General features: G+C 31.8%; 1 protein-coding gene across 1 annotated transcript; it reads left to right on the top strand.

Moving 5' to 3' along the window:
* Positions 1 to 3,708: 3,708 nt before the first annotated feature.
* On the top strand, positions 3,709 to 5,582 carry LOC120073509 (arabinogalactan protein 22-like). The gene is made up of 2 exons (XM_039026352.1): positions 3,709 to 4,215; positions 5,155 to 5,582. The coding sequence occupies exons 1-2, from the start codon at positions 4,098 to 4,100 to the stop codon at positions 5,250 to 5,252; spliced, it is 216 nt and encodes a 71-aa protein (XP_038882280.1). The 5' UTR covers positions 3,709 to 4,097; the 3' UTR covers positions 5,253 to 5,582.
* Positions 5,583 to 14,651: the final 9,069 nt, after the last annotated feature.

Here is a 14,651-nt window from a genome sequence, read left to right as displayed (position 1 = left end):
TCGTCCAGCAACCTTGTTTCAAAATTATTACTGCGAATAGAGAAAGCTTACTTGAATGGTAGGGAAGTTTCAGTCTGATTTGAATTGGAAAATGGTCCAGATTTCATCTCCATTACCAGTTTTGTCACTTTCTTTTTTTCTAGTTTTGGACAGTCTGTAGGGGATTTGGTGGAAAGAAAATGATGCAGCTGGTAATGATATGGAGATTTTCTCCATAATGGCCACCATGTTGTGGGAAATCCATGCCTTATTTTCTCTGTTTTTCTCCCACTTTTTTCTATTTTCGTAGTCTATGTACAAAAAAAAATGTATTTAGGTCTCCTGAAAATGACAAAGAATGTTAAATAACCATCTAAAAGAAATATTTTATATAACTACATTATGGTATGAAAAATATTATTTAAAATAGCATCTTGTTTGCCATCATTTTAAAGATTAGGGTATAAAACTTTGAACCTCGGATGAGAGGATGTTTGATTTTTTTTAATTTTTTTTTTATCATATGTGAGGTGAGGGATCGAACCTTAGATCTCATTGTACAAGTTTATGTCAGTTGAATTATATTCATGTAGGTTGATTTTATTAGTTTAGTTCATGAAGCTTGCTTGGTGTTGTATAATTTGAATTATAGAGTTTTGAACTTGTGTTGACCAATTTGATTTGAATGTCTATAGTTAAATTAGTGTATAATGTGTTGGTTATAGGGTTGTTTTTAAATATAGAAAATTGGTGAGAATATTTTCGAATATAGCAAAATATCAGTATCTATCAACTATTGATAGACTCAATATATTTAATATCAAAATGGTGACATTGATAGATACTTGTAGATATCTATCTAGCTCTATCAGAGTTCATCACTAGTCTATTAGGGTCTATCTAGGTCTATCATTGATAGATAGTAACATTTTGCTATATTTGAAAATATTTTTAATTGTTTTATTTTTGAAAATATTTCATGCTGTTTTTCCTTTGGAAATATTTTCGGTTGTTTTATCATTTAAAACAATTATCCTTAGTTATATAATTTTTTTTTTGTCATAATATTGGAGTGGAGAGTGGTATCTTTGATCTTGAGGTTGATAGTAAATTTGATTTTTTTTTTAACAAAAATTTTATGTTAGTTGAACTATTCTCATATTTGACTATAAATTTTGTTTATTTACATCTATTTGTTAATGTAGTAAGCTTATATGATAAATATATCGAGTCTACCAATATTTTGAGGTACACAAATCCCAACTATACTTAAATTAAAGTTAACTTTGTCATAATTCTAATGGGTATTGTAACATAGAAAATTTTGTCCAAATTTGGATGGTGGTTTGTAAAACATGGGAAGCATCAATAATTGTTGAAATTATTAGTTAAGCTTCATTTCATTGCAATAAGTGACAAATTGATTGACTACCAATTTAGGTGAAAGAAAAATAATCGATATTAAATTTAGCTTAGAGTCGCTCTTTTTTTTTTCCTTTTTTTGCAAATAAAATAAAAAATAAATTCACCGATGAACAAAAGAAAAAGGCAAATAATAGACTGTCAAAGGCGGCATGGGCGGCATGTGCAGAAGCAGCAGTGGGCAGGAAACATGCTGGTGGGTCCCATCTTCGCATAACGGCCGTAAACCTTTACCACATTTCCCCGTTACCGGCTTTCCCGGTTTATCTCTCTCTCTCTCTCTCTCATTTCATATATACACTTTACCGGCTTTCCCGGTTGTCTTCTCTCTCATTCGATAAGGGTAATTTATTTATTATTTTTTTTGGTAATTTCATTAACTTTTTTTTTTTTAAAATTTTTATATATATAAATATAAATTTTAAAATTAGTTTTTGTTTTCCCAAGTTCATTTCTTTTTCATTTTACATGTTTCTCTCGACCACTTTTCTTTTACTTTCCTCTCAATAATAACCAAAAACACAAAAACAAACAAACGAGTTCACAAACTTTTCACTTAGTATTTTTTTTTCTTTGTTTTTTTCCTTTTTGATAAAATGGTACTTCAATAAGACTAGATAAACATAAATTCTCATTAAAAGCAGAGGATACTCAACTAAGATAAGAAGAAAGCCAACAAGTCTGGTGATCTTCTAAATTAGAAGAAGGTTGAGCAACAAAATCAATTACGTACGCATCAAAGTATGAGCAACAAAATTACACACACGATTACACTTACCAAAAGAGTGTACATCAACTAGATGCGCAAAAACCAATGAGACATTCACCATGTTTTTCGTTCCAGAGATATCAATTGACAATTCATTAAGAGCACAAATGATATATGCGGAGTCGAATTCCACAATCAAAGGCTACAACGACTTTCCTCTAGGTTGGAGGAGAGAAGCTAAACCAACTATGATAGTCTCACCTTCCAAAGTTTTGATGGGCCTCCTAGAACTTTTCACTTGGTCCTTTAGTAGAGTTGATGATCATCAATCTATTGGAAAGATAAACGTATATAATTTGATTTTTATAACTCATTGATTTGTCATAAACATATTTCAAACTTTAGACCAATTAAAAATTAAATTTAAAATTTTGTGAACTAAACATGTTTTTTCACTTTAAAATGTAATTTTTCTTCAAATATTATTCTCACTAATTTATCTTTTTCTTTTTCTCTCTCTAAATTTAAGTTCATGATAACGTTTTATGGATCTCTTTCTAATTTAATTTTTCGTTGCAAATCACTAAGTTTCTTTCTATTGTTAATATACTTGACATATTGTTTTTTCTCTAGTTTTAATCACTCAAATTTTCTCGAAAATTTTCTATTTCTAAAATTGTTCTCCTAACTTTTATGTCCCTAACGTCTTTTCTATAACTCTCCATTTTCTTTCTTTAATTAATATTCTCACTTCCAACAAGATGATTATTGTTGATGCACATTTTCTAAACGACGTGGTAGTTGATGTGGTGCTTGCCAATGAGTCGTAGTCAGTGACGGAACTTGACTTGACACAAAATCTTATATTAGAGTGGTCCTTAACTACCTATACTCTAATGCTCAAATTAGTACTAGATCTAAAGTAGTGTCGAGCTAAGCAGGTGTGTAATGCGCATCTTTGGGAGAGTTTCCTTTATATGGGACGAAGAGTATCATAATTCTCTTTTTGCACCCTTTCAACTCAAAATGTACTATTGACAGGTGTTGCATCGATAATGACTCTATAACACGGGTAGCTCAACTTAACGAAGATTTTTGGAGTAGGTCAAAAATGACCTTGATATTGCTTTGTTATGTTCACATACCACGTTGTAATCCTACTAAAAGACTTGTCTTTTTTAGACAATTCTATATTGGAAGTCATTATTTTACCCCTAACAACTACATGACATGGCAGATAGAAAGAAGTGATGAAAAAGATTATAATGATATAGTATAATGATATGATAAAAAAGATTATTAGTTTTTTTTTGTTAAATCGATCTATGCTCATTTTAGTAATATTGACATTTTAGTTGATGAACCACCTTTTGAGTAAAATCGAAGGTTCATTATAATTGTAAGGTTAAAATTAAAAAAACAAATGTGCATAAAATTGACTAAAATATTAATTTAAATAATATTAAGACATCTGCTTATGTAGAGACTAAAAAATTTGGATCTCTCACTAGACATAGGTTCATCATCCATAGAAATGTAAGATAGAGAACCCAACCTCAATATTTGAGTTTGGTTGTGGCCTAGTGGCCTTGTGGGTTTCAATAGCTATATCCCCATCGAATTAAAAAAAAAAGAAAAAAATGTAATAACTTAACATGGTAATGATAACCAAAAGGAAATAATAAAAATAAGAAAAACCTAACCCTTTAAAACGGCAGTCCGTCCCCCATCGCTTGACTGCCTCTGTTTCCGTTTCAGAGATTTCCTTCAATCGTCTTCTTCATTTCTTCATTCGAGGAGGGAAAGGGAGATTCCTTTCTCTCTCTCTCCGCGACCCTCTTGAAGCCATTGGAAGAAGAAGGTCCTGAAAGCTTCTTGATCTCACAGACCCATCGCCGAGAGAGATCGACCCTTGCTACTCCATTTCTTGCCATTCTTCCCCCGAATAAAGCAGAGGAGAAATTTACCCACCACCATTCTGACTCCAATGGCGGTTTCTACGGCCTCTTTTGGATTTTTGGCTGCCGCCGCCCTCATCTTTGCCATCTTCTTGCCGGTTGCTCAGCCTCATTCCTTGGCTCCGGCACCCGCTCCCACCAGCGACGGTTAGCTCTCCTCTTAATTTCGTTCTGTTTTGCATTTCTGTTGCAGATCTGGGTGGAATGTGGATCTCTGGCTTGAAATGGGTTTTGTTTCTTTATTCTTTCTTTCCGGATTCTTTTGAGAGTTTCGGTTTCTGAGTTTACCAAATCATTTTTTTCGACTTACGTTTCTAGATTTGAGTGTTCGTTCAAGCTCAAATCTTAATCTATTTCACTTTTCCCCACATTAGTTTGAGCGTTCGTTCAAGCTTTTCGTGGATCTATTTTCCTACATGTATTCTCAATCTAGCGACAGGTCATTGACATCGATTTGCGGACCAAATGTTAGAAATGACGTATCAAAACAGCATAAAATTATTTCATAGTTTCAATGATTATTAAATGTCCCGAGAACTCGTCCTACAACATTAATTCGTAAGAATTTACTCCTAAATAGTTAACTACTATGATGGAACTATTCCTCTAAATTCTTTATCAAATTCATGTCCTTGCAATGGTCAATTATTATGCTAGCAATTATGTTAGCTATTTGTGTTGGCATGACAATTATTACTTTTACTTTTCAGAACAAAGGTGTTCATTCATGAAGTTCTTTTCTGAAAATGCCATTTTAAACTTAATTTAAGTAGTTGTTATGTTATTTGAAATGCAAAATTTTAATGTGCGTTTGGTAACTATTTTATTTTTGAAAATTAAGCTTATGGTCATTACTTCTATCCTAAATTTCTTTATTTGTTATGGTTTAAAAAACCAAGTAAGTATTCAACTATTGTACTAAAGAAATATGTAAATTATCATAAGAAATGTGGATAAAATAGACTTAGTTTTTAAAAACAAAAACAAAAAACTACATGATTATCAAACGATACATAGAAAATTAGGAATGAAATTCTTACATGTTAATGAAGTTTAAGTGGTTATGTTTGAAATGGAAATTGACAGGGACATCCATAGACCAAGGGATAGCTTATGTGTTGATGATGGTGGCATTGGCACTGACATATCTCATCCACAATGCTGATTTATCCAACACCTTCTAAAAAGATTGTATGATCAAGCATTTGTAGAACCTCTTTGATCAAAGGGGAAGGGAATTTAGTTAGAAATGCAAATGGGTTTTTGAGGGAATTTGATTCTTTTTTGCATATTGTAGTTCCTTTTGAACCTCTTTTGATCAAAGGAAAAGGGAATTTAGTTAGAAATGCAAATGGGTTTTGAGGGATTTTATTATTTTTTTAGTAGTTGCTTTGGGTGTTTCTGTTTTGGTCTTATTTATGATGCTGAATGAGTCTGTTGGTGTGGTCTTGTATTGCTATGTACAGTGTCCTGATTTGGAATGAGATTTATTGGGTTATCCCTATTTTTCTTTTTTTCTTGCTTCTTCTCTTTCTTTATCTCTCTCTTATTTGAATTTTATAGAATAGTAACTGAAAAATTAACTTTGAAGTAATTGGACAAATACTCTCTTTCTAAGTTTGAAGGTTCAAATCATTATATACAAAAAAAAAAACAGAAGAAAAATAAATATTTACTTTCGATCTTTTTTAGCTTATTGGTTAAAATCTCTCATTCTTCAAATTCTTACTCCACATCTAAAATTTAATATTTCTTGAAAAGGCTAATTAGTAGTATGATTTACGAAATTATAAGCAATTTCTGGAATCTAAATATAAAAATAGTTAAAAATTACTTCTCGTCCTCGAACTTTTAATAAAGTAATTATTTAATCCATGAACTTTACTTGGTAACGATTTAATTTCTATTCTTTCAAATTTGTAACAATTTAGTTCATAAACTTCAATACATAACAAATTAGCACCTATATTTTGAAAATTGTAACAAATTTAGTCTCTATTACGAAAAACATCTTTAAAATTAAGTGTTAAATTTTATTATGTAAAGATTTAATCTTTATAATTTATAAAAAAAAAAAATGGCTTTTGATTAATTTAACAATTTACATATGTAAGAAATTTCAATAAATCTTAAAAATATTTTTCACAATAAGGATTAATTTGTTGTAAATTGTAAAATATAGGGACCAAATTGTTGTTCATCAAACTTCAAGGATTAAACCATTACAAATTTAAAAGTACAAGAACTAAATCTTTACTAATAAAAATTTAGGGATTAGATTGTTACTTTAATGAAAATTGAGGACCACGAGGGATTTGTAACCTATAAAAATTAATGTTATTATACATAAAATAATCATATTTAGGCGCAAAATAAATATGCTAAGTTTTAAGAAATAAATTTGTTAATGGGTGGGCCCAATTTTTCTTGTGGACAAAGTTGTATTTGTTTTTGTCAAGTAGAATCTTGGTGGCAATGGCCTGCATCAAATATATTAATAAGAAACAAAATTTCATATCTTTTTAGACCAAAATTAAAACCATTTTTAATGCATAAAGTGTGAAACTGAAATTTTAAAAAATTATTATACAGATTGCGAATCACTTAAAAAGGTTAGCGACCAGTTAGTATATTTTTGGGCTAAAAACTTTTTTTGCGTAACATTTTTAGCCTAAGACTTTATTGTTAATAATTTGTTTTATTTAATGTATAATATTATTTTATGAACCTTTTCATAATGATCGAAGTAGAAATATAAGACAAAATTGAAATGTGTGTTTAATAAGATATTAAATTTTTAATTTTTGTGTCTATTTGTTTGTGAATTTAAAATATTTTCAAATAGATCAAAGACCTCTTATACATAAAATTGACAATTCAAAATTTTATTAGACATAAAATTAAAAATTGAAGATTTATTAAACATAAAATTAAAAATTTAAACGCTCACTAGGGATATTTAAAAATGTATAGAGACCTATTAAATTGAAGGCTCAATACTTGTATAATATTTTTAAGTTAATAGTCATTAGAACCAAACTTTGTAATTAACCAAATATTGAATAGAAATTGTTCACTTTACTTTTTTTTATTATTATTATCATTATTTGATATAATACCTAATCAATCACGTATCCCAAGTATATAAACTATTTTGGGGTTGGTAGCACATGCTGGACCGACTGTGGCTATAATTTAGCCTCTATATATTTTATTAATAGATAAAATAGAAAACAACCTATTTTGACTCAAAAAAATTTCTCCAATTCAAAAGTAACTTCCTCGTTGAAATCTACTTTTCTTAACATTTTTTCCCCATTTTTTCGGTCTTTAAATGGAAGGATCCACCACGTAAAAATATCATTTTATCTCTCAATAAATAGTCATTCAATTGTCTTGAATATGAAATCAACCAACTTTCTTGACTGGTATATCTTAAATTAGAAACGTCAATCTTCAATTTCACATTTTTTTTTCAAGATAGAAATGTTTTAAATGGGGGATCTCAACGTCAGAGAAATAATTTTTTTCAGGGGGTCCCAAGTTCAAAGCAACAATTTCTTTCCTTTTTGAGAGATCCAAAAGTGACAGGTATGTTGAAAAATAGTCTTTTATTATTATTATTATTTTTTATAAAATGGGCAAAATGGAGCCAAAAAATTACTTTTTAAAGAAAATTTTCAGTAACCACCGAAATTCTTATTTCTTTTTCACTTATTTACGTTTAAAGGAAAATTCTTAGGTTTTAGGAGAAAGAATGGAGAGAAAATTGAAAATGAAAAATATTGCAACATGATTGAACATGAGAAAGTTATTATTGGTGTTCTGTGATTTGTCTCGTATAATTCAAAGCAGATGTCTCGTGAAGTTGTCTTTCTTGTGAAGATGACTTTGTCCAACTTTACGCAAAAGTTGAGTTGGTTCAACTTTACGAGACAACTCTTTTATTTAACTTTTGTCTCGTGAAGTTGAACCAATCAAATTGTCTCGTAAAGTTGACCAAGTTAACTTTCTCGTGTTGACTAAGTCAACTTTCTCGTAAAGTTGACTTGGTCAACTTAAGTCAACTTTCTCCTAGTTTTTTAAAATAATTTTTATACATTTTCTTTTGCGCAGTAAGTTTTCTCTTCACTTATAGAATGTCTCGCGTGTTGGTTTTCTACGGTGGTATTTGAAATAAGGATGAATGAGAATATGCAGGCGGTAATCTAGGGGGTTTGGACGTAAGGAATAACATTTGCTTTCAGGACTTCTTGTTAGAGTTGTATAATCTAAGTGGGATTAACCCATACAACCACGATCTCACCCTAAGATATTTATACAATTTTGGATCCAGGGTTCCTACGTATTTGATATGAAATGATCAAGAATTTAGATTCTTTTTAAATGGTAAGGACGTATGTAGGCCCCTAATCTATTTACTAATGAAGTCGAAACCTATGTATGGCGACAGTGACTTAAAGAACCATAGTTGCTCATACCAACCAAGCTTTCCATACAATTTAGCCCAAGAATATTCATCCTCTTATTATCCTACAACCTTCCGTCGAACAAAATTATCCATAAGGTTATGCTACATCACTAACCCCATTAGATATTAATGTTGCCCTATATAACCTATCTGATGACAGTTTTTTTGTTCATCCATAAAATCCCGAGGATAATAATCCATCATCTTCAATTTACAGTAAGGAGGATAATGTTTGTGTAGATGGGGTGTCTGAACATAATGTACGTGAGGAGAATGAGATAGAAGATGAAGAAGTACATCTTGAAGGGGTTTTTTAGCATGGTGTAGGAGAGAATAATGTGAACCAAGAGTAGAACATAGCTGAAGACGATTCAAACTTTACGAATGAGAATTACCAGAGGAATAGAATGATGAGTCTAATGAGTCTTATGAGTCTGATGATCTTACTAAAGAGGATGACAGGAATGTTTAAATGGAGAGTGAGTGTGTTAACCGTCAAAGGGAAGATACTAACTTGTATGTGGGAAATACTCATGCGGAACCTCTGAGTTCATGTTAGGTCAGGTGTTTGAGAGAGAAGACATTAATATTAAGGTAGGGCAAATATATCTCTCAAAGGAAGAACTTTCATTCGCAGTGTCCCTCTTCGCTATACGCCGAAATTTTGAACATAGGGTTAACAAATCCACGAAGAAGTTCTGTCAACAAAATTTGATACGATGGACATAAAAAAAAGTCGAAGATAAACTATTATACTTAAGTGACAATAACTTATAGTTACTCCTCGATAAGCTGTCATGAAAAATGCATACCCTAGGTCGAAAACTTATCACTTAGTATCTTGTTTCGTAAGAATACGAATAAGAGATCCATAGTCTGCATGTGGAGGATAAAATCTATATTAATAAAGTCTATCCAAAAAAAAGTAAGGAAGGAAAAAATTAAGATGTTTACCTCATCATCCAACCATTGACCCGAACGAATTAGGAACTTTCATCAGTCATTCCCTTTCCTAGACAATGCACAGTCACCAAGAGTTTTTTTTGTGTTATTTTTGGATGATTTACCATCTCCATCATGTCCTTCTCACTCTAATTTGAAATTAATACCATCGGGTTATATTCCTTCTGTTTCCCCTTACCCGTGTTTGGTAGCTGTCCAGGGCCTTATATGGTGACGATAGTTTCCATGGAACCTGACGTGTATGAACCGGTTTGGATTGACCTCCTTGTGATGCCATTGGAATGTGCAATGTAACTGGAATAGGAATAGGAACTGGAATGGCGTCATCCAGTATCTCAACTTCCTTCTGTTTCACCTTCAATCGAGCAATTTCCCACTATGCCTCTAAGGCTCTAAGGTTCTTTTTTAAGGAACTCTAATTGAGGAAGAAATCCTTGAGTGGAAGCAAGTTCGACCCAAATTTTTATTTTTCATTGGATATAAGTTTTACAGTAAATAAGAATAAGATATGCATTTACATAAATTATAGTATGCAATAATAAAGGAAAAACTTAGGGTTTCAGAAACCTTTATCTTTGAAGACTAATCTTCAAGAATCCCTCGAACAAGTCACAAACTGGTCTTCTTCTCCAAAAAGGGACACCACCACTTGAGAACCCTCTATATTCTCTTAGGATAAATTATTCAAGCAAGAGTTGTGGGCTTTGCTTGAATCCTTAGAAGAGGGAAGGAGATGGAGAGGAGGAGAGAGAAGAGAAGAACTTTTCTTCTTTGTATGTCTCTTTTCCAGAGAGAACTCTTCTCTCTCAATAATCCAAAAAGAAAGATGATTCCAACAACAACCATCTATTTCTCTAACACCATATACTTGGCTGAGAGAAATTAGGGGGCAACTCCCTCCCTTTAATTAATTAATATTAATTTAATAAAACTAAATTAATAATAATTATACATATAATAACAACCTTATTATATGAATATAAATTATATGTTGTATCCCATATAACACATAATCTATAGTTACATATTGTATCAAATACAATATAACCTATAGATGTATTTCTCTCAACCATACATGACATTTAATATAAATCACATTTATATTAAATTCACTTATATGAATCTCATTTATATAATTAATATTTGAATCATATTCAAATATTTAATTCCTATAAACTTATTTATGGTATTTAATATAATTTATATTTATATTAAATTTAATTACATGAATCTCATTCATATAATTAGTATTTGAATCATATTCAAATTCCTCTCAAATTACCTTATATTATAATATATCAAATACATTATATTAATTATATCTCATATATAATTAATTTAATTAGTTATATCATATATAATTAATTCCTTCAATTAATTTGAACACTTCAAATTAATCTAATAATTCTCAATTAAATCCCTGTTGAGTTATAGATGGGACCTTATGGACCTGTAGATTGAAGCTCCAACGGTACTCGGATAATTAATTAAACTCTTTAATTAAATTACCCAACATCCGTTAACTATCGATCATTCCACTAAAGACTGACAGCTACACTCTTCGCACTACAGAGAAATTTCTAAGTCCATTGGATATAACCAATCAACAGTGTGATGACTCTTCACAAATTGCTCGTAAGTACAACTGGGTCAAAATTACCGTTTTGTCCCTATAGTTACATCTAACTCCTTAAGTATCACTGATAACTCTAATGAACAATAAGTCATAGTTCAACTATGACCAAGTCCCTCTCGGGTCAGGAGAGGATGTGACAACTATGTTCAAGCCCCAGAATCAACCCTTAAGGGAGCAATTTATCTACTTGTCCTTGCATCGGGGAATGAGTAAATTTCGTCTCATGTAGTTATGTTCCTAGCTCCCTAGTAGATGAATCCCCAAAATGGTAGGTTTGTTGAGTTGGGAATCTGGTCATTCTCACCCATACAAATCAAAGGATCGCCTTCATGAGGGAGTTTACAACTCACTCAAGATTCAAGTCATGTCACTTATGGTCATCCTAGTGAAGTGTAAGTCTCTATTATTAACGACGTTGTATAAAGGTTATATAAAGAGACTAATCATTTTATGGTCAGCCTTATACAAACTCTTTGTATAAGATACCCCCGCTCACATGTCTCCACATGAATGATCAGGATCAGATCATTTATAACATTTTACAACACTTGTAACACCTACAAAGTGGGTTGTATCTGTAGTGTCACCAGAATAAGGTACCCAACTTTATCCATCTACTACAGACCATTTAGGTTATTCTTTAAACAAGATCCACTTGTGTGTCTCTACATACTTGTTTAAATTACATGAAATAACCTCGAATCTTAGTTTATTGAATTGAGTATATGCTTATAAAATAACATTTATTTTATCAACAACAATATGTTTATACAAAGTTTACAAACTACGAGATTACAAGAGATTTAGGACACCAATTCCAACACTTTTGGCATTCCTCAGCTATTTTCGAACGATTCAATGTTCTCGTGGATGTATCCTACCAAAAAACTATTAGAAACGTACTACGAAATCCAAAAGCAAACATCGACATCATAAAATACTAACCTCAAACAACTTCGATAACTAAGGTTATGGATGTTTTGTCCTTGCGACTGGTTATATTCCTCTTTTTGTCCCCGTCCTCATCGTCCATCATTTGTACTATCTGAATTACAAAACCAGATTGACTAAAATGAATAAACTTAATATAACAACGTACGTAAAACATGTACAGTACTAACTGACTCGGTCTTAATAACTAATATACTGTATGCCTTACGTCTACGTTTTGTTCTTGGGCCTTTTTTACGCGAACTAGGTATGATGACATCGCCAGGATGAACATATGATTCTTATTTTATTAACAACTTAAATTAGCAAAAATAGGAATTTGCGAGAGAGTAATTTAAGTTACCGAGTTTCATGTACCTTCAATTCAGTAGACTTGTCCTTACCTTTGCCACTGGCACGTGAAGGCACAGTTTCCATGACACTCACGTCTTGTGAGTCAATTATAATTATCTCCTATCCTCCGAGTGTCGATTCCAGAGGACTATGAATATCCTCGGCGAAAGTTTTCATCTGTTTCTCCACATCGCCGAGATGAACATATGATTCTTATTTTAAAACAATGTAAATTAGCATAAATAGTAATTTGCGAAAAAGTAATTTAATTTACCGAGTTTCATGTACCTTCGGTTCAGTCGACTCATCCTTATCGCTGCCATCGGTACTTGAAGGCACAGTCTCCATGATACTCACGTCCTGTGAGTCAGCTGTAATTATCTCATCCTCCAAGTGTCGGTTTCAGAGGACTCCAAATATCCTTTGCTCCCCCAGCTCCTCCTCTAGAGGGATCCGATGCAATATCCCTCCAGCTCTAAATGGGCCACCTGTAGGGATCGAATCCCTAGCGAAAGCGTGTGAATGCCTTACGTCTCGAAAATCAATTTTTAAAGAAACAAAAATAGTGTTCTAAAACAGAACATGTGAAGGACAAACATATGAAATAACATGATGGAGAAGGGAAACTAAGAAAGAACCATTCTTACTTTTGAAGATTCTCGAGCTCCACGAAAAATCCTCCCGATCTTGGCACGAACTTTTTCTTGATCGAACTTGAACACAACGACAAGAATAACCTTGTTATTCTCAAGGATTCCAATAGAAGGATAGATGGTATCCAACTAATTGGAAGAGGAAGAGGTAAAGAGATTTCTCTTAGAGAGTGAAGGGAGGATTTGTGTTTTGGTGGCTAGGGTAAATCTCACCAAAATGAAAATCTTGCCCTAAAAGGGTCTTAAGGTAGAATTTATATAGAGAAGAGTTAACCTGTTTTCCAAATCTTTTCCGATTTACCCTTGTACTTAATTAATTAAATAATATTTATTTAATTAATTAACACATTAATTAAAAAACATCTATACATTAAATTCAGTTTAATGTATATATTTAATTAACATAAATAAACATTGTATGTTTATGTGTACCACCTCCCTATAAATTTAATTAGTTAATTTTTATGAATCTAATTCACTTAAATTAAATATTGGAATCTCATTTAAATATTTCTCTCTAACTTAATTTAAATTATGGACCACATTCATAATCAATTACATATTTTAATCACACTAATATACAATCTCCTCAAATTGATTTGAATAATTCGAATCATTCCTCTTTAATATCCTTTAATAGACTAACAAGGGGACCTGGTGGACTTGCAGATCAGAAGCTCTAACGATATGAGATTAATTGGCTAAACTCATTAACCAAATTAATCAATATTTGTTAACTGTGGGTACATTCCACTAAAGACCCACAACTGCACTCTTCTCACTGCATATATATTTCTGTGTCCACGGATATAAACCAATAACAACAAGTTAGTCCTTCATGAGTGTCCATAACACAAACTTGGTCAAATTACCACTTTACTCTTGGGTTACCTCTGTATCCTTAAGTACTAATGCTCTTCTAATAAACAATATATTTATAGTCCAACTAATAAATAGAAACCCCTCTCGGGCCAATGAGAGGGTAGGGCCCCTTGTTCAAGTCCTGGAGACACCACTCATCTACTTACCTTGAAGTTGGGAAGGAGTGAATTCCATCTTATATTATTATGTTCCCGAGTCCCACTCGGTTTTGTCCCTAAAATGGGTAGGCTTATTGAGTCGGCAAACTGGCCACTCTCACCTATGTAAATCAAATCTTTCGTGAACAAGAGTTTATAATACACTCAAGATTAAGACTAAGATGCCTAGATCATCCAATTGAAATAGAAATCTAACTAGTTAACGGGGTAACATCTAGTGGTTACTATTTCATGGTCCGGTCTTATGCAAACTCATTGCATAGGATACCTCCACTCGTGTGTCACCTACACGAACATCTTGGATCATTTTGTTTGTATTCAATACATAGTGGATCGTATCTACAGTGTCACAAAGATAAGATACCCAACCTTATCCCTATACTATAGTCCCTTTAGGTTGTATCTTGAACAATAATCCCTATACGTCTCCACATACAGCTCAATATTCATAAAACAAACTTGGATGTTAGCTTATTGGATTTAGGATTATTAAGACAAAATAGAATACAATAAAATCAATAACATTTATTGAATTG

This window comes from Benincasa hispida, chromosome 1 (assembly GCF_009727055.1).
Source record: "Benincasa hispida cultivar B227 chromosome 1, ASM972705v1, whole genome shotgun sequence".
Classification (NCBI taxonomy): domain Eukaryota; kingdom Viridiplantae; phylum Streptophyta; class Magnoliopsida; order Cucurbitales; family Cucurbitaceae; genus Benincasa; species Benincasa hispida.
This window is presented reverse-complemented; position numbering and strand designations above follow the sequence as displayed.